The following is a 22,020-nucleotide window of genomic DNA, read 5'->3' on the forward strand; positions in this document are numbered from 1 at the left end:
TACTGTCTGGTTACTGTAATCTGGTTTTAACAAGCTATGTTAAGTTCTCCTTTAAAAAAAAAAAATTCTATCTAGTTATTTTCTTATTGTGACCCCCTTCCCAATTCCTTTCCTAGTTATTTTCACATTTATTCCTCCAAAGATAGAAGGAAAAACTAAACAAACAAAATGCATTCATTGTGAAAACCCATGTTTGGAAATTCTGGTTATGAATGTAAGGAAAGGCAATGGGACTGGAGAGATGGCTCAGCAGTAAGCACATGTGCTGCTCATGCAGAAGTCTAGGTATTCCAACACCCTCTTCTGGACTCCTTAGCACAGCATACGTGTGGTATAGACACGTGGGCATGTAAAACAATCATCTCGCCACCATGGTGGTGCATACCCTTAATCCTAGCACTCCAGAGGCAGAGACAGAGGGATTTCTGAGTTTGAGGCCAGTCGTGTCTACAAACCGAGTTCTAGGACAGCAAGGACTGTTAAACAGAGAAACCTGTCACAAAACAAAACAAACAAAAACCCCACTCATCCATATGAAATTTTTAAAAGTTTTAGTTTTCTTTAAAGCCAGGGTCCGATCATGTAACTCTGGCTGTCCTCAAACTCACTGCCTAGATCTGACTGGCCTCGCACCCAGAGATTTCTCTGCTTCTGCCTCTCGAGTGCAAGACACATGCCACTACTTGCAATTGGTAATTATTTTTATAAAGAAGACTACATGGGGCTGAAGAGATGGCTCAGTGGATAGGAGCATATGCTGCTCTTGTAGGGGACCCCAAAACTGTTGGCTCACAATCACCTGTTTAACTCAAGTGCTCATATGCAGAAACCCACATGCTAGAAAAAAACATAAAAGCAAGCAACATTTAAGGTAGTATAAACTGCCATTTTCAAAAGCCCTTTAAAGTCTAGCAATCAAAAATAAAACCTGCCTCTCCCACAGTTTTTGTTTTTTTTGTTTTTTTTTTTTTTTTACTATTTTATTTTTAATTACATGCACTGTATGGACCTGTGTGTATGTTAGTGGAGGTCAGAAGAGGGTGTCCCCTGGAGCTGTAACTGCAGGCAATTGCTCTGTCTGACATTTTTGCTGGGAACCAGATTCAGGTCCTCTGCAAGAACAGCAAACATTCTGCCGCAGTCTCTAAAGTCAGTGTTCCAGAGACACACATGCTAGTGACTTCACCAGAGGCCTGGCCTCCTACCCTACTGGTAGTTTTCTTTACAAATTAGTACATGACAAATATATCTTGACATACCATGAGTCTTTTAATCTTATCATTTAATCAACCCTTTTGTTCCCATGCATTCTAGGTGATTTTCTGACACGTTCACCATATTCTATGTACACGTATACATATGCAGTGTTATATACAAATTATTTCCAAAAACATCATCTCATACTAGATCACTGTGCTAACACTACTAACTGACTGACTTGGTATGTCTAAAACACAAGTAAATAACAATCCTAGAAGGCAATTTTTCTCTAATATTTCACATATTTTTACTGTGTTTCACACTCCCTTAAAAAGCTTACATCCCCAGCAAATGTCTACTCATATCTACCAAATAAACTGATTCTTCCATTATTAAAATGATAAATTAAAGTTAAAAAAAAAATATGTCTCTTAAAGCTTCCTTCTATTCTTGGGATGAACCTTATTTATGCTAATTAATGCTATAAACTTATTTAACATTTTTCTAGTAGTTCTCTGAAAAGGTTCTTATATACATACAATATATTTTATCATGGTAAAATTCCTAATGAAATTTTGAATATTGTTTGCTAATATCTCCCTTAGAAATCTCAGTATAGAAAATTTTCATACTGTTTTGGTCAAATCTTACTGTTTGTGCATGCTATATAAAAAGTTCCAGAAGTTTTGTTTCTTGCATTACAGAACGGCTAATTCAAAGCTCAATTTTTCCACTTATTACTTGAAAGACCCTAGATAAATTTACTTCTATAAGGTTCAGCTTCTTACATTGTAAACAGAAAACACTGTGTTATAGGAAGTCTAACTGAAATAATTCTGGTAAAACTACTAGAGCAATGCATGACGCCTAGCTGTAATATGTTAGCTTAGCCCCAGTACCCAACAAAACCAGGACCAACAATTAAACAAAAAACAGGCTTAGACAGAAGCGTATTAGAAGAAAATACACAGATAGGTAAGGTAAGCGCTGCTCTCTAACCTGCCAAGGCTTTCTCTTTGAAGAGGTGTCACTGAACGGTGTCGCATTACTGTCCTGCGCACGTCATACACACACCACGTCACTGACATTTAGTTTGGGTCTCTTCAGTTTTTTGCATTTCTTTTAATACAGATATTAAAAGCATTTTCAATATACTTAAGATAATGCTTTTTTTAATTTTTGTTTCACTTATGAAATTACTTGCTCACCCCTAATTCGTGAGCAGTGTTTTAAGATTTCTGAAAAGCACTGATTCTATGTTTAAACTATGTAAATAAACTTTAAAAAAAACCTCACTATCCACCCACCTCTTTATCCTCACCCTCCTCACATGACTAGGGTACATATGTAACCTTACTACAGAGTTCCCGCCATGCTGTCCAGACACTATTCACCGAAGGTTGGGAAACTGTTATATAGGGATTTCAGAAATGCTTGCCAAGAATTTACTCACTAATATGCAGGGCCTTCTGAGTGATGCTTTGATAGACTATTTTATAAATTTGGTGCTTTCTAATGTGATTTAGGGTTATTTTTAGTGAATTAAATGATCTCAGTTTTTATTTTGTTATCTGAGGTTATTTTTTTAATCAAAGTCTTCATTTCATCTCATTTCTTTTCTCACTGTTACGTTACAAGATTAATTTAGTATGTAAATCAGGGCTTAAGAGATGGCTCAGAGGTTAAGAGCACTAACTGCTCTTCCAGAGGTTCTGAGTTCAATTCCCAGCAACCACATAACCTTCTATTGTGTGATCTGATGCCTCTTCTGGCCTGCAGGTGTACATGTAGACAGAGAACTGTATAAAATAATAAATAAATAAATAAATCTTAAATATATATATATGTAAATCATCCCAAAATGAAATCTTGGCTTTATACATAAAGTTACCCATTTTTCTGTATTGTGGCTCATTAAGTGGTTTTTATTTTGCTGCTTCAGTTTGTCACTAGAATGATGACTTCGGTTTTTGTTGTTGTTGTTGTTGGCCAGTACCATAGAAGCTTATTACCATTAATGTGTATTGTGTACTTAATGATTGTATGTGCTAAGCTTGCCAATGACTAACACAGTAGAGCAAGCATCTCATATTGTAAGCTGCCCATGAGCTGCCATGTTAAAGTAACGATGGCAGCATTAGTTGATGGCAATTTTCAGCTTCACTGGATCCACAGTTTGTGGTTGACCAAAATGTCAGTATATAGCACAAGACTGGACTGAAAGCTGAAACTTTCTCCATCACAGAGATTTGACATTTATGTTTGATCTACTGCGTCTGACTTGTTTGTGTGCGTCTCCACAGGCATGCCCGTTTGTTATGGCAGGCTCATGTGGACAATAACTTTCATAGATGTGTTCTCTCCTTCGAGCACATAGGTCCTCTGGTTCAAACTCGTGTCATTAGGCTCTGAAGCAAGGATCTTTACCCAGTGAACCATCTCACCATGCGCATTGTTCTTTTTAAAATGCAGACTTCATTTCTGCATTCTAACTTTATTCTACTTTATTTGGAGACTATATTCTGCTATTTCATTATTTGGGAATTCTAAGTTTTGGTGTCTTAGCATATGTAACTAAACGTTCTAAGTGTTCAAATTAGCACTGAAAAGTATACTTATTATTTGGAGGAATATCAGTTCCTCTTGATTCTAGTGCACTTGCCCATCGTATCAAAAAGGAAAGATAAAAGCCTGCCACATTCCCGGTAAACCTAAGCCTGCTGTGGTTTTACATGTTCCTTAAATAACCACAGAGTCATGTTACTCAAATTTGATAGGTATAAATGCTAGGAGGTGGGAAGGTTAGGAGGACTCAGATATTATAAAAGCTAGCCTCTTTGGTTAACTTTTGTCTGTTGCTCCCTGTGTCACCTTAAAACTGTACAGAGTTTGCTATTAACAAAAAGGGCCTTGCCATCCACAGCTTCTCACACTTCACCTGCCAGACTTGAGAAGCATGAGCTGAACAACCTTTAGTCTGTATATACTATCTAGCCTGCATTATGTGGGAAGCAACGAAAAGGAATAGACTGAGACGCTCTTTGCAATTTCATTAAAAAGTCCACGTGTGGACACCCGTGGGTCAAGACCAGGACAAGTGCGTCCATGTTGTAAGGCACTGGCTGCCCTCGAGGTCAAACAGTGTTAATGTAATCTGGGGTACTTCTGATTGTAGACACAAGATCCCCAGAGAAAAGAGGCTCTAACACGCTTTTTGTTTATTTATTTGCTGTGCTCTATGGCAAAATTAAAAAATAACCATCTGATCTAACCACTAGAAAAAAAATATTAAAATTTGGGGGCCTTTTCTAGGGAGTAGGGGATGGGAGCCAAACTCTAATACTGAAATGAACTTCCCCAAAGTAGACTGTCTGCTCAAAGTACTCTCTTTCTGGATATGTTTCAATTTTTATGATGTAGTTGGACATTCTTCTCTGGTTACTATCTGTTACTTTATAGTTATTTTGTTCAGTTAAGAGAAATGCTGTAAATTTGTGTCTCCTTCCAAACTGTCAACAAAACATCTTATTCTCATTTTGAAACTTTCATGTAAATCTTCTAAGTGGTAAACTTATACTGTTAAAAGAATTTACAGCTTGGTGAGATGCCTTACACCTGGAATCTCAGCACTGGGGAGGCGAAGGCAGGAGAGGTTATGAGAGCGCAAAGCCAATCTGGGCCGCAGAGTAAGCTCACAGCCAGATTGTGCTAATGTAAAATCCCATCTTGACAGGCAAAGGAAAAGAAAGAAGAAAAGAACAAAAGGGGAAAACAAAGCAAAACAAAAACAAAAACAAAAAAGAATAGGACTTTTAAAATGCAATACAAAAAGAAAGTTGTATATGATGCATATATTGTGTATGACTTAACTGCTTGTGAGCAATATCCTGAGAGCATAAGAAAATGACATGTGCTGTTAAGTATGCACATACATTCTGGTACACACACACACACACACACATACACACAGTTTACAGGTAAGCTCATCATGTGTACACAAAATGAAGTATTTCATCATACATTCTCTTTTATCTCATAATACTCTTCCTTCTCAGTCCTATGAGGGAACAAGTTCTTTAATCCATGTCACAAAAACACCAAAATAGGGGCTGGAGAGATGGTTCAGTGGTTAAGAGCACCGCCTACCCTTCCAAAGGACCCAGGTTCAATTCTTAGCACCCACATGGCAGCTCACAACTGTATGTAACTCCAAGATCTGACACCAGCACACATAAATTAAATATTTTTTTAAAAACACCAAAATAAACAAAGGAAAAAACAAAAACACCTTTAAGATCCTTAATTTGACTGGAATGAGAAGCAGAGGGCCACACTCTCGTTTGTCCTCCATTCAGTAGTCACGAGTTCAAGAGAACCATGCTGCCCCCCCTGAAGAGACAAGCTTGCAATGAGCTCAATGCCCTGGGAGCAGGACAGTGGACATCCCCACTGTGCATGCACTAGCAGCTTACCTTATTAGCTCCAGCTGTGCAAGCTCTTGGTTTGCTTGAAATATAGGCTTTTTAGTGAAGAGTTCACCAAGGATACATCTAATAAAGAAAAGTAGAGCCATCATCATCTAAATGTCCTCATTTTAATTCTCTAACAAAACATGTCAGTCCCGTGAGCAATGAGCCCGTCTTACCCACAGCTCCATACATCAATAGCTGGTGTGTATCGTTCTTCTCCCAAGAGCAGCTCAGGTGGACGATACCACAGAGTAATGACCTTGTTAGTATATGGGCGACTAAAAACAAACAAACAAAAAACATATAGACAGCACTCTTTTTAATGTAGCATTTGTAAGTAAGTAAGAGATTCTCTCGGGAATACTATTCTGGATAATAAAAGCAAACCTACAATCCTAATTAAACTAAGGTATTTAATACACAATCATTAAATGCACGGGCAAGCAGCAGAAATTTTCTCAACATGTGAATATAAAAATAAGCAGTTAGCTATTAACTGTTATTTGGTCAAAGAGAAGTCATTCATCAACTCAAATGCTGAGTAATGTTTTCCCTTCCCATAAAAACTTTAAAAATGATCAATTTATAACAGAATAGGTTGTTTTAACAGACCTGGCAAAGGACTAACAGATAACAAGATATAGTTCAAATTGAGATTAGCTAACAAAATGACTGTTTTCATTTGTGTATGAGGATTCAATCCAAGATCTCTCCTGTGCTAGGCCAGTACCATACCTAAGGCACTAACAAAAGTCTGCTGTTTGTTGTAAGGCAGGGTCTCACTGTACAGATCAGGCTGTTTGCTGCTTGCTGTAAGGCAGGGTCTCACTGTACAGATCAGGCTTTTGCTGCTTGTTGTAAGGCAGGGTCTCACTGTACAGATCAGGCTGTTTGCTGTAAGGCAGGGTCTCACTGTACAGATCAGGCTGTTTGCTGCTTGTTGTAAGGCAGGGTCTCACTGTACAGATCAGGCTGTTTGCTGTAAGGCAGGGTCTCACTGTACAGATCAGGCTGTTTGCTGCTTGTTGTAAGGCAGGGTCTCACTGTACAGATCAGGCTGGCCTTTAGCTCACAGGGATTCTCTCGCCTCTTCTGTGTCCTAGGATTCAAGGTGGGCACCACCACAGTTCTCTCCTAATAAAATTGTTAATTAGGGATATCTCTGAAAATATTTAACACATTTGGATGCACTCTGTTTTGTGAAAATTAAGTAGATATTAACTACAAAAGTAGTTGTGGTCTTGTGTATGGTGTTTTATCAGAAAACTAATAAGAAAATATATGTGAAATGACACTACTTAACTCTAGCCAAGTTATAAGTCTGACCATCCTCACAGCACAAATTCAGCAAGCAAGTTTTTCTTTGGAGCCCTGGGTGTCCTGGAACCCGCTCTGTAAACCAGGCTGGCCTTGAACTCAAAGATCTACCCACCTCTGTCTGACTCCCTAATGCTTAAAGACATGTCATCCCTACCTGGCTTCAGTAAAGTATGTGTAAACACCAGAAACATTCTACAGGCTTTATGTGAATGAGGATGATCCTAAAACACTGGGACCTATGGCTATAGACTTCGGAGTGATTACATCTTTAGATGACTTTTATAACGGAATGTTTATACCTCATTCTTTAAGATGTCTTCCAAGTAACAAGGACTCACAGGGCAAAAAGAAAATTCTCCAGAAAGGCTGTATTCCAAGCCCATTCATTCATTTGAGACTGGTTGGATCAGATTCATTTGGGGAGAAGAAAATAAGTGCATAATTTAGCACAGCAACTTTCTCTTAGCAGCCGTAGGTCTGAGTTTCCAAAGACATCTGAACTCCTCTGCTGAACTAAACTTGGTCAAAGTTCTCTAAATAATTTAAAGACCAATATACCCAAAGCCATAAAACCTTCTACTGACACTGATCAAACTGAAAATTAACAATAATCTAAAATTTTTGGTTTGGTTTAGCTTGATTGTCAAACAAAGTCTCACTACGAAGCAGCCCTGGCGGGCCTGGGCCTTGCTTTAAAACCAAAGTACCCTTAATTTTTCAGTGACTTTCCTACCTTTGACCGCAAAAGCTGGGAACCAGACACACATCACCACACCTGGCTACAATGCCTATGAAGCAATGAAAATTGAGTATACTTTCCTTAGAAACTTTATTTCTTGGCATCACTTACCTTCATATAATATATCTTCAGATAATATAAAATAAAAGATTTAAATCCCTAGCTGCTCTAATAAAACTGGACTTATTCACACTCTTATTTGAGCATAATTCTTTTTAAATTTGAAATTCCTCCCAATTTTTCTTACGTATATAATATTTTTGATATATACAAAAGATCTGCCAGCATAAAGTCTACTCTCAATAATTCATCTTGACATAGTTCCATTGTCTTAAATTCTCTATACTTTCTATCTTCACTCAAAAGTCTAAACTCTCATTCTTTACCATGAACCCAAACAAGTCCAGGAAAACATGGGGTACAAAAGAGGACTTAAATGTGACGTAAGGTGATATGTGAATCAGCTGGGTGGGGGGGAGGGGAATCTTGGAAACATGAAAACTAGTTTTTAAACTGTTGAAAAGGTCTAATGGGAAATTGAAGCCTATGCTGTTAAGCCTGAAAATAGATTAACTACTCTCAAGGAAATATTTAAATTAATATAAATCTCTATTCTTTTAATTTAAAGAATAATGAAAGTATATAGAAACTATAAATATTCTGGTGGTTAAATTTTTATTTAAAAGAAATGAATAAACAAAAGGGTAGTTTATGAAAGGTATGGTGGCTCACGCCTTTAACCTCAATACTGAGGAGGCAGAGACAGGTGGATCTCTGTAAGCTCCAGGCCAGTCTGGTCTACAGAGCAAGTTCAAGGACAGCCAGGACTACACAGAGGAACCCTGTCTGGTGAGGGTGGGATTAATTTATATGTCATATATCAAACTCTATGTAATGTGTTAGTCATTTTTAGCTTTAAGTTTGGTTAACCACCTTCATCAAATTTAGAATAGTCAACTCGCAAAGAGATTAAACACAAAGTCTAGCACAAAGTATTTACTATACCAGTTAATTGTATTCTAAGTATTTCTAAAGTGTTAGCTGTTGTCAGATCCTTTTTGCTTGTTTGGTGACATATTTCAATGCTTTTCTTCTAAACAGTCCTAAGAATGCCAAAGCTTGGGGAAGATGTGTTCAGGGGTGTAGATTTGGTTATGGTATTCCCAATCTTAGTTTTGATAAGACCATTCTATGAAATTTTAAACAATTCACGTAAAGGGATATACCTAAGCAAGATTTAAAATACTTTCTCCAACAATACATAATAAAATCTTCAGTGATTTCTTTCATACTATAATGTGTAGTATGTTTGAGACAAGAAAGAAAGCTTTTACGGTAACCACTCTAATACCTACTTAGCTCCTGCAGGAAGACAACCCAGGAGGCTTTTTTGCTCCTGAGAGTGGGGAATAGGCATTGTCTCTTCATATAGCCCACAGGTAGGCCTCAAACTTAAAATCTTCCTGTCTCAGCGTCCTAAGTGCTAAGATGACAGGAAGCATGCCATCACACCTAACCAAGAGTTACCAACAAGCTCATCTTAAATCCAACATATTTTTACAATTTAACAGTTACAACCCAAATCTGTTTACTGGTACTACTTCAACAGTATAGTTATTAGTTTCCTCTATAGTGCTTTTACCTCCCAACTTTTTAAAAACATTTTGTTTTAAAAAGAAAACCAGGGCATATGCCACTGCAAATAAATAAAACTTACTTTGGCCTTGTAATAAGCCTGTATACCAAGGGGTCTTATTCCTGTGACCCTACTGTAGAATTTCAAACTCTTAAATCCAGGGTGCTTAAGCAGCAGCTGAACTTCTTCCTCTTCTCTCCCCCTTGTCCCCCTCTCTCATACATTTATTTTATTACACATGCATAAAACAAACTACATACAGCAGGGAGAACCACAGACAATCATGAGTTCTATAAATGTTACATTCAGAGTGGTTTGGCTATTTGTATTTGTCAAACTTGAAGTAAACATCTTTCCTGTCTTGTTGGGCCCAAATTTCTGGATAAATTTCAGTATCTAACGTATTTCTTCTCTATTAACTTAAATCCTTCTATTGGAATATTCTTTGCCTGGGTCTTCATTAAATTTTCTTTCCTCACCCTCAGATCTGATTCCAATTTTCTTCTTCACAAAGACTACTATTCTAACCATCCTATCGAAAACTCCTCCAGCCACTGTGACTAATGCCCGAGTTCTATAGTCATTATTTTATTTACGTTGTAGCACAACTTCCACCCACTAAGTGAATCAGATGGGGATTTGGTCTGCCATTGGATACATATGTCAGAGTAAGAGCATGTGTATACTTTTAACTGACTAGCATGCTACAACTACTTAACACTAAGTGCAAACATTTTTCTAATGGCCTTTCTTTTCTTTTGCCTTCACACTTTCACACTCCCTTTCACCTTGTAAAGAATATAGTTTTTTAATTTCTGCAACATAATGCTATATATTGAAGAATAAAACTCATTTCCCAATAGATGCTGTCATCTTACTAAGACCACTTGTCTACTCTTATATGTGCAAGTTGTTTTATGAGACAGGATTTTTCTTTGTAGCTTTTGGCTATCCTAGACTCGCTTTGTAGACCAGGCTGGCCTTGAACTCAGAAATCCGCCTACCTCTGCCTCCCCAAGTGCTTGGATTTCAGGCATGCACCAACCACCACATCCAGCTAATCGTGCAAGTTTTTAAGTACTCATTAGAACCTACATCATAGCATTCAAAAATAAATTTGTTACCTTCTGCTGAAAATTGCTTTACTCTTCCTGTTTCCTGTCTCAGCAAAGAGCACTACTTGTGGTGGAACAGCTGTCCTCCAGGCCTTGCTCTTTTCTTCTACAGCAGCTGCCCTGCTACCTACATGACACTTCTCATCCTCACTGCACTGAGGCATGGCCATGTGACCAGTGCTTGCCACTGGGATAGGAATACATGTGCTGAGCCGTGTCTAGGCACACGCCTCTTAATACCACCCTTCCCTTCATGTTTTTGGCAAAAGCCTTGGAAGGCATGTGTACATGATAGCAAATCTCCCAAGTTTTCTGGATGACGATATAAAACAGCCATCATTTGAACTGATGCTGCAGTTAAATATTAACGTTGCACTAAGTAAGCAACAATCACTTAATATTGTAAGTGAGAAATCATAATACTTTAAGCCATTACTAAATATAACAGTTTTGCCTCTCCTAATCACAAATATATCCAGCTACTTAGGCAGAAACCTCGTAGGCAGGATGGAGACAGATTTTTCACAACAAGCAATAGTTTCTAACTTTTCTACAGTAGAAATATGTAATGACATAATTCATCTCTAATACATAGTTCTTTGACACAATAATTTTTAATCCAAATTTAGTGTGACAACTCCTAGTCAACTGTTCTTTCTTCCATATTTTCAAGGCTTACTTCACCTTTCAAAGCAGTCAAATGAGTTTTAAAACATCGTATCAAGGCACACTGCTTCTAGTCACCATTCACACAAGGCCCATAAAAGGCATTATTACCAACCACACTGAATCTTTAGCTCCCTGAAATGGCTGGCAACTGTATATTTTCTAGAGCAGGGAGACAGAAACCAAGTGGGGTGAAGACAGCAAGAAACCTTTGAAGAAGTTAATGGCACTTTAATATTTTAAATAAACTCTTTTAACAAAATATATTGCTGAAACATTCCTGAAATCCTAGCACTCAGTATGCTGAGACACAGGAATACGTTCAGTTCAAGGCTAGCCTGCACTATATACACCCTAACAACCAACTTAAAAAAAAAAAAAAGTTAGCTGGTGTTCTGGTCTGCTCCTGTCTCTGCTCCTCTGAAAAAGGCTACCATACCCCACATTTTTCATTTTACTATTTAATGAGAAAAAAAGCAAACACTGAGAATGTATGATGACAGAAGGACTTTAATCATAATACAAATTCCAACATAAGGAAAGCTAGGAGGGCACTGAAGCCAATTTCACAAACCATAATATCACTCAATAACAGTCTATATAGTATTATTAAGGAAACGTTCCATGTTATGATTAGGTTGTTATATTTACAAAGGTAAAGATAAAAATAAATGATATTGAAATTATGTTTATAAATAAAAAGAACTGAAATTAAAAAAAAAACCTCAAAGTGTTGTTTCAATTTGAAGAGATAATTCAAATGCAAACAAAACAAAACAAAACAAAACAAAACTGGAAAATCAGAATCTTCAAAAAATTAGCCTTTCAATTTTTCAGTTTGGTTACCTGTTGTCACTACCCTAAAGATAACAGATCTTGTTTCCACCATAGGAAGAATTAGAAAAGTAAAGACAACACATATATTTTTCTTCATGGATAAAAAGAAAAATCCTACTTCTGAAAAGAGACAATCCTGTCTTTTTACAAAAATTAGATTAGCACTTTATTGAAGATACAGCACTGAAAAAAATAGGGTTTTAGTTGTATGCATTTATACACTTATTAAAAAGGAAAATCTGATAATATAAAATGAACTATCTCCATCTATTTCCATAATTAAAGTCTAAGCAACAAACTGCATAATCTAGTTAAAGACAGACACACATACAAACTCCTTCTGTCATTAATTTAGAGCAGTTAATTCCAATAAGTGCTTATTTTCAGGTGGCAGAACTAAATTTTATACATACTTTAGAAATAAGGAGCTAAAGTCAGTGACTCTGAATGTTGCTTTCTATTAAGTATCTTCATCTGGAAATCACTGATGGCTTTGGGTTTGTTTTATGGTACTAGAAATTGACCCCAGTACCGTGACCACTCTGGGTAAGTACTTTATACCAAACTATTCTCTGGCCTCTGTTATCAGTTTTTGAAAAGGCAGATGACACTATCATTTTATCAATAAGGGAACCAGTATCTAGAAGGTGAGTAACAAAGCAACAACAACAAAATACCCCTTTAAAAGCCTTTACCTTAATGTAATTACCAAAAATAGTTTTTTTCAGTTTTATCTTCCAAGTTTGGTATTTAAGGGAGCTCTGACACTATCTAAATACGATAGAACTGAACATGACTACGGAAATAAAGAAAAATTCAGTAATTTGTCAATTCACTTCTAGAAAACTAAAGTTAAAACACGTATGACTGGAGAATTGGGAGGACGAAGCCCCAAACTGGAAAATGTGGTGCTGGAGATGACCCACTGGTGAAGAGCACTGGCTGCTCTTCAGAGAACCAAGGTCCAATTCCCAGCATCCACATGGCAGCACACAGCCATCTTTAACTACAATTCTAGGGTTCCCAACACTGTCTTCTAACCTCTCTGGGTACTGCACATAGTACACGTGCAAAACTGCAAACACACACTCATATAAGCAAAATAAATTCAGCAAACCCTTTACTATAAAAGTAAGTACAAAAAAATTGTTATTCTAATGGTACCCTTTAACGAAGCCTTGTAAGGGCCCTCCTGCTCTCTACCTGGAAGATACTCTCACAAGATCAAGGTATGATCCAAGGGCTTAACCAGGAAGCACGACAGAAAACAGTATTCCTGGCCCAAACCCCAGATTTACTTCCTAGTTCTATTGGAGACTGGCAGTGTGAACAAACAAAAGCCCTTGTATTTTAACTTGTCGAAAATAAAGATACCTATTCCACCCATCTTAGAGGACCTTCTCTTCCAATAATTGTCATGAGGCTGGCTACCTAAAAATAATTCAACATATAAAGATCTTTTTAGCTTCTTCCTTTAACCCCCCCCCCCATGTTATTTAAACAATTCAAAGTAAATTAGGTCCTGTGCTAAGCATTAACTGATGCTTAGACCAAACAAATAACCATGGTTGTAGTTCTGTAGTGTCCAGAAATAACAGTTATAAATTATAATAATGTGCCAAAGCACTATACTCACAAAACAATAATGTGACTATAAAAAGCCCATGAAAGAAGATTCAAACAGTGATACCTGTGGGTTTTCTGGCAGATTTCATAAGATGTTTATACCTGCATTGAGCACTTGAAATACTACATTTTTCAAAATGAAAATATGGGAAATATAAATGCACGTGAAAGAAAAGCAATTTATGTAAATTCACAGGTTTTTCAGAACATCGTGTGTTTAGGAAATTGGTTCAACAATGCTACTCCGGAGGCATGGCTATAATAGAGTGGCTAGAGATGGGAGTAAAGAACAACATGAAAACAAAGTGCCTAAAAGGAGGGAAGATTCTTTAGAAGGATATGTATGGTTGATATGTATCTGTGAAAACAGATAATTAAAAAAACATAGTATTTTTTTTTTTTTTTTTAAAGCATGGTAAACAAGGCAAAGTAACATGGCTTAATTTAAGACATGCAGATCACGTTCCTGGAGATATTCAACAAACACGCATGCTTGATAACATGAAAAAATATCAACACTGGAAATTTAGATTTGTAGTAAGTGACAACATGGGTGAGATTCCAAGGGAGGTGGTGGGAAATGGGACAGCAGGACACTGCCTGAAAATTTAGATGCCTTTTCCATTTCCAATCAAAACAGAGAGTATGATGAGGAAAAAAGAGTTGCAATTTCATTGTGATTTTAAAATTAAGTCATCAACCTGAATAATATTCATTTGTGAAGACCGTTGAAATAAATTATTTACTGTTACACAGTATTTTGTTGTCTTACTGTCATAATTAGTCTTGTTGCCAGCCTCCCAGAAGATCCTCAGCATTACCAGGGAACCCCAAAGTTCTGTGAAGCACACTAGGACAATTTTGCAGGTCAGGATCCCCATCTCCCAAAGTAAATTTGACATCTTATAAAAAAATATTGTTTCCATCTCTAAAATGACAATAATTCTAGATTTAAGGACAATGAGCCATAATGCTGAATGATTTCTCCAAGTCCCTGAACAAATGGCAAGACAGAAATAGCCACTAGATGGCAATGTTGCTTTTTAATATGCTCTGCCTGGGAAGCATCTGTTAGTGAAACTTAAAATCCTTTTCTAAAGACTGGCCCTACCTGAGACACAACCGACTGGAGAACCAATCCCTGACACTCTGAATGTTATCCTGCTATGCTTGTAGACAGGGGCCTAGCATAACTCTCCCGAGAGACTTCACCCAGCAGCTGATGGAAACAAATGAAGAGACGCACAGCCAAACATTAACAGAGCTTTGAGAAGTCACATGGAAGAGTTGTGCGAACAATTGTGGGAGGCAAACGAGTCAAGGATTCTACAGGAAGACCAACAGAGTCAACTAACCTGGGCTTATGAAGGCTCACAGAGACTGAACCAACCAAAGAGGATGAATGGACTGGTCCTAGGCAGCTTGTACATATATACAGATGTGCAGTTTGAGCTTCATGGGGATCCCCCAGCAACTGGAGGTGGGGCCCTCTCTGACTATAATGCCTGCCTTTGGATTCCACTCCCTTAACCAGGCTGCCTTGTCTGGCCTCAGGGTGAGAGGAAGTGCCTCATTCTGCAGTGACTTTATGTGCCAGTGTGGGCTGGTACCTATGGGGGACCTCCTCGTTCTCTGAGGAGAGAGGAGGATGGTCAGAGAGGTGTACAAGAGGGGGATTGGGAGGAGAGGGGTCTGCCATCAGGATGTAAATTGAGTAAATAAAAATAAAACAACTTTTCCCCCTTCCCTCTATGATAGGATCACAGAGAAATACAGCAGATTTTGATTACTATTTAAGGTAGTTTTATTTTGATACTACTGGCAACAAGCATAATAGATGTGTGTGTGTGTGTGTGTGTGTGTGTGTGTGTGTGTGTTCATTTATTTGAGTACTTTGTAAGTCACAACTTTGCAGCATTTTGGTCTTGGTAGTTCTGTGGGTTGGACCCACAGCCTCAAACATGCTAGAGAGGTGCTCTACCACTAACCAAAACTTTGAGCCCAGGATTTGGGCTCAAAAAAAATATTTTCTTTATTATTTTGAGTGTATGAGTCCTTGCCTACATTTTCTATATCATATATGTTCCATTTGTGTGGCTAGTGCCCCCTGAACCAGATGATGGCATTAGGATACCCTGGAACTGGAGTTACAGATGGTACAGAGGTGTCAAGTGATTGCTAGAAACCAAACCCATACACACACGTGTGTGCATGCGTATGCACACATACACAGTTTCAAGATAAACAGCACATATGTGAGTGGCGTGCGTGCGTGCGTGTGCGCACGCGTGTGTGTATAGTTTCAAAGACAAACAGCACACATGTGAGTGGCGTGTGTGTGTGTGTGCGCACGCGCGTGTGTATAGTTTCAAAGATAAACAGCACACATGTGAGTGGCGTGCGTGTGTGTGTGTGTGCGCACGCGTGTGTGTATAGTTTCAAAGACAAACAGCACACATGTGAGTGGCGTGCGTGTGTGTGTGTGTGCGCACGCGTGTGTGTATAGTTTCAAAGACAAACAGCACACATGTGAGTGGCGTGTGTGTGTGTGTGCGCACGCGTGTGTGTATAGTTTCAAAGACAAACAGCACACATGTGAGTGGCATGCGTGTGTGTGTGTGTGTGCGCACCCGTGTGTGTATAGTTTCAAAGACAAACAGCACACATGTGAGTGGCGTGCGTGTGTGTGTGTGTGCGCACGCGTGTGTGTATAGTTTTCAAAGACAAACAGCACACATGTGAGTGGCGTGCGTGTGTGTGTGTGTGCGCACCCGTGTGTGTATAGTTTCAAAGACAAACAGCACACATGTGAGTGGCGTGCGTGCGTGTGTGTGTGCGCACGCGTGTGTGTATAGTTTCAAAGACAAACAGCACACATGTGAGTGGCGCGTGTGTGTGTGTGTGTTTGTGCGCACGCGTGTGTGTATAGTTTCAAAGACAAACAGCACATGTCATATACATGCAGCATATGTCAGCCTTGGAAACTTAGATCTGTAGTGAGCGACAGCACAGGTGAGATTCCCAGGGAGGTGGTGGGAAATGGGACTCTAGGACACCGCCTGAAAATCCCTTTTACATAATCAAAACAAAGAGTACAATGAGGAAAAAAGGTTAATTAATTAGGTATAGCCCAATATAAATAAGCATAACCAAAAAAGGGATTCACATTCAAGTATGGCAGATCAGTTGTGCCAAGGACAATGTAACTGCAGTGAAATATCATGGGTTTAAGAAAATAGAATTCCTAATTAACCAAAATGTGCCCCCCTTACAAAAAAGCAGATTATTTAGAAATTTTAAAAATTATTATTCAAGTGACAGTTTAGATTATGTAACATTTGCCATTATCTTGGCAAATTCTACCAAAAGATATATTACTATGAAATATTTTAAAAATTAAAGGCAGGCATAGAGGCACACATCTTTAATTTCAACACTTTAGAAGCAGAAGTACTTGAGTTACTGAGTTCAAGACCAGCCTTGGTTACATAGCAAAACTCTGTCTTAAAACAAAAATAAAAGGGTTGAAAACCTGACCTCTGTAACACCTTGATTCTGCCATTCAGTCCTTCACAACAACAAAGACACACCTGAATGTGTCCAACAACTGAAGAACTGCTGAAGAAAGTAAGGCCTGTGCACATTAGCACACCATGAATTGGGTGGACAGGGAGGTGACAGGATCTGGGAGTTTGGGGGAGTAGAAGGACTATGACCAAAAAGAGTATATGAAAAAAAATCTAATACATACTGTGTTGTTCCATACTGCACCAACATGATAAACCTAAAGGACATTACGTTATAAGGGCTCAGAACACAAGACAGACCACAGGATCTCATTTCTGTACATAAGCTAAAAAGGGCCAAGCAAAAGTGGTAGTTGCCAACAGTTTTGTGTTGAAGACTGGGAACTGGTACAAAATTTGCAGTTAGATGAGAGGAGTAAGTTCAAAATGTTTATCAAACAACTTGATGAACCTAATAATCCAGTATCTTCTTGAAATTAAGAGATTTTAAGTGTTCCTACGACCAATTTTAAAAAAAAAAATCTGACACAAGATATTAATTAGCCTGCTTTTGCCATTTTACAGTTGTACATAGTTCAAAACAACGTATTATATACAATATAATTTTAATCACCAATTACAAAATAACTTTAAAAAAGGATAACATCAGTTAATTCACATTGAATTTTTAAATAAACAAATATATAAATAAAAGAAGGAAAGAAATGGGCTATACTGACTACATTTATTAAACCCAATCAATGCATAGCTTATTTACATAAAATCATTATTTGGACAAAAAATCTTATTTTGAAATCTGTATTAATTCTATAAGAGTCCTATTTCTTTACCACCAGACACAGAGGGAGCCAGTCAGATACACACCCCAACTTTAGCCAGAGAAGCTCATCTGTCTCTATCTTAAACACTGAATTTCCTCACCATTGCTTGTTTAAATAGTTCCAGGGAGTTGGGAAAAAGAGACTACTGTAGATATAAGTAGCTGCCTTATTCATAATAGCCAGAACATGGAAACAGCCTACATGTCCCTCAGTAGAAGAATGGATAAAGAAACTGTGGTACATTTACACTATGGAATACTACTCAGCTATTAAAAACAAGGAATTTCCGAAATCTGTGGACAAATGGATTGAACTAGAAATTATCATAATGAGTGAGTTCACCCAGAAGCAAAAAGAGTTAAATGGTATATACTCACTTATATCGAGACACTAGTCCAAGGGGTACGTCCCCATGGAAAACTTTACCTACCAGGAAAGTGGGTCAGAGGGGAGGACATCCTATCGAGACTTTAGGTGTGAGAAGCCTGGGAGAATGAGGAAATAGAAGGATCCAGAGGGTCCTGGAAAACTACAGGCAGGTCTGGGCCCTGGGGTCCTCCTCAAATTATGGCACCAGCCAAAGAAAATATAGGCAGTAAACTTCGAACCCCTACCCAGACTAGCCGACGGACAGGACATTCTCCACTGTTAAGTGGAGAAGGAGAGCTGACTTTCACACAAACTCTGGTGCCCCATATTTGACCCTTGGATGGGGACACCTGGTGGCACTCAGAGGAAGGATAATAGGTCACCAAGAAGAGACTCGATACCTTATGAGCATATACAGGGGGAGGAGGTCCCCCTCAGTCACAGACATAGGGGAGGGGAATAGGGGGGAAAGCGGGAGGGAAGGAGGAATGGGAGGATACAAGGGATGGGCTAACAACTGAGATGTAATTTGAATAAATTAATAATAAAAGAAACAAAAACAAAAAGGGTAAAGTCTAAAATAATAAATCAAAGTTTTAGAGTTTAAATGTAGTATTCATAAAGCACATATCCAACTTTATTATTAAATGCACAACTAAGAACTTTACTGTCTAGATCTACACTAAAATTTTAAGTAGTAGTTAAGCTCATTGAAGTCATATGTAAAGTGATACATTTTAATAAAAACTGTAACTTATCCACCATTTAAAAATAAAATTTATTTTGAAACTGAATACAAAATTATAACACTAAAACAGCCAACAGAGATTTTTTTTCTTTATTATTGAAGAAATGTAAATGTCTGTGTTGTGGCTTTTCCAGACAACCTAAGCTCAGTTCCCAGCACCTACATGGCAGTTCACAACCCTCTGCAGTTTCAGGGATCCAAAGGCCCTCTTCTAACTCCACGGATACAAGACATACATGTAGTGCAAACACATACAGGTGCCCAAAGACTCATACACATAAAATAAAATTATAAAAATAAACCAATATTCTTAATATAACTTCTAAAACTGAATACAGTGCTTACAGTAATTTGTTTCAAAGTACTCTTACCTTTCTTCTGAGCTATATAAACGAGCAAGTCCAAAATCTGCAAGTTTTATCTGTCCTCTGGTAGAAATAAGACAAAATTTAAAAAAGCATTACTCTACCATGAATCTGATGGTATACTTACGTTCTATTCCTAGGGCTTAATGAAAACACATTAAAAACAAAACCACACATCAATTTTTTCACAGTAATGCTAATACTACAGGCAAGGTTAGTCGTTGTTAATTATAAAATGTAACAATTAGCATTTTGTTTTGGGTAGTTTCTTCTTGTTGTTGTCATTATGAATCCATTCAATTATCCATATCTGTAAGTTCTTAATTTTCAGATTCAGACAGCTATATATCCAAACTATTGGAGGGACTATATTGTCCTGAAGATGTACAGATATGTGTGTTAATTTCATACACAGTAGTGTACCAACTATTTATAAACCATAGACATCTTAAATAATCTAGACAAATAATACCTTATTTTATGAAGGGCCTTAGATCCCTAGGCTCTATTAAAAGGATGCAGCAGTGCGGCAGTCTAGAAAGAGCGCACTGTTATTATTTTAGCGGTGCTGGCGTAGCAGTGTCTCAGGTGCGGCTTCAGTTCCCACGTGGCAAAGTACCCCAGTGACACCTGGGTATGGGTGCAAGCAGGGAGTGCTCAAGAACTAAGTCACAGTGTCTGGACTTTATGTTTAATTGTCTAGCTCTTAAAAAGGCTTTAAAACCAAGTAATACATGTTTCATTCAAACTTTAAAAAGAGTTCTAAGTAAAAGCAAAATACTAGAACTATGCTGTTCTGAAAATATTAACCATAAGCCTTATAAACAAACTTAGAAGTACATGTGAAAAAAATTAATGCTTGGAGGTGGGGATAAGGATAAAGAAATGACTCAGAAGCTAAGAATACTGTCTGCTCTTTCAGAAAACTGGGGTTCAGTTCACAGCACCCACATGGTAACTAACAAACATCTGTAACTCCAATTCCAAAGCACCCAACTCCCTCTTGCAGAGACACTGTACTTGTGCTGTGCACAGACACACATGCAAGCAGAACACCAGTACACATAAATAAAAACATGAATTTCTTTTTTAATTTGAAGACTGCTTACAAACAAAAAGTAAGAAGTTAAAATCTTATTAGTCGTTATTAGACTCACTACACAATACCTGGAAAAGTATCAAACAAAAGCACACAGTACATTACAACCCTTTCCTGAGCTCCTGAAGGACAACTGAGAGGCAACACTAGCTGACTGTTGTTTGTTACCCATGGAATTTGAAGGAATAAGCTGAATTTATAAGACATTATATATTACATTAACATTTTAAACACAAATCTCATATCCATACCTATTATTTAGAAGGATATTTGAACATTTAATATCTCTATGCAAAAAGTTCTTCTTATGGCAATAATCCAGGCCTTCCATGAGCTGTCTCATAAAAGATTTTATATGGTTTTCATTAAAATGAACCAAGCCTGATTCCAGTAGCCCCATCAGATCATGGTCCATATATTCAAACACCAGGTAAAATGCACCTGAGAATGAGAACAAGTAATATATTAAAGACTTTTAATCCTACAATCTATCTAGAGGGTCAGAATATTTTTAAATAAAACACAGTATGATGGAGACAGCCCTTGAAACTAGTAGGTACTTTGTCGCTTACCTGTAAGACTCCTTTATTCTCTCAGAACATTCGTATCAAAAAAAAAAAAAACAAAACTCAAGAAAATGAAGTCTAGAGAAAGCCATTATGGCATACAACAAGCAACTCTGTTAATTTCTACATTTTACAGTTTTTGATCTGATAATTCTTCCCTATATCGGACAACTTGTTTTCAGTAGAGATTGAATAAAATTTGTATTGCTCAAAGTAAGTTTAAAAGTTGTTGAAAGTATTACTTTTAATATAAGAATGTGAGCCCGAACAGACCAAAGTCATTTTTGGTTTCTATTAAGATTTCACCAAATATTTGTTTATGTAAGTCTATATTTGAAAGCATAAAAATTACAACTTTACTATATACAAGTAGTGTTCAGTATTTAAAACTCTTAAAGAAAACATATAAAACTGAATCTAAATAAAGAAATATCACAATCAAGTAAAGCTTTACAAAGTGGGTTCCAGGAAAGCAACAGCTACATAGAGAAACTCTGTCTTAGAAAACTGAAGCAAGAAAACAGAGAAAAGCCAGTACCGAGCCAACGATGACGCCCAACACAGCTCACAATCAGCTCCTAACTTTCACCAATGATGCAATACAAGGATAATGTCTAAAGGCTTATTATAGTGTGTCTGTGAGGACAATAACCAGTGGCATATTTAATAGCAAAGTGCTAGGCATTGGAGAAGACGAAAATCTTCATGGTCATTAATTCTGTGCAGATGTTAACATGCAAAACTTAATGATGAAAGTTATACTCAGAAGGAAACTATAATTAGTTAATGGTAGATGAGACGACTATCTTCCTAAAAATCTAAAAGAATACAGAGAGAAATCGTTGGATTAGAGAAAAGCCTTGATTCTTTTCCTGCACACAAAAAACAAGACTATACACACAACTACAATTTATCAA

The 22,020-nt window shown here is 37.5% G+C and overlaps 1 protein-coding gene across 4 annotated transcripts in view; it reads right to left on the bottom strand.

Annotated features, from left to right (window-relative positions):
- The window catches only part of Cdk13 (cyclin dependent kinase 13), a 95,398-nt gene that overhangs the window by 16,057 nt on the left and 57,321 nt on the right, over nt 1–22,020 (bottom strand). For all 4 annotated transcript variants that reach the window (XM_051168075.1, XM_051168062.1, XM_051168083.1 and 1 more), the window contains exons 6-9: nt 20,789–20,978; nt 19,445–19,501; nt 5,846–5,947; nt 5,673–5,750 (exon numbers count right to left, since the gene is read on the bottom strand). In XM_051168075.1, the coding sequence (XP_051024032.1) occupies nt 5,673–5,750; nt 5,846–5,947; nt 19,445–19,501; nt 20,789–20,978 (427 nt within the window). The remainder of the gene's footprint in view (nt 1–5,672; nt 5,751–5,845; nt 5,948–19,444; nt 19,502–20,788; nt 20,979–22,020) is intronic.

The sequence above is a fragment of the Acomys russatus genome, chromosome 3 (genome assembly GCF_903995435.1).
Source record: "Acomys russatus chromosome 3, mAcoRus1.1, whole genome shotgun sequence".
NCBI classification, from domain to species: domain Eukaryota; kingdom Metazoa; phylum Chordata; class Mammalia; order Rodentia; family Muridae; genus Acomys; species Acomys russatus.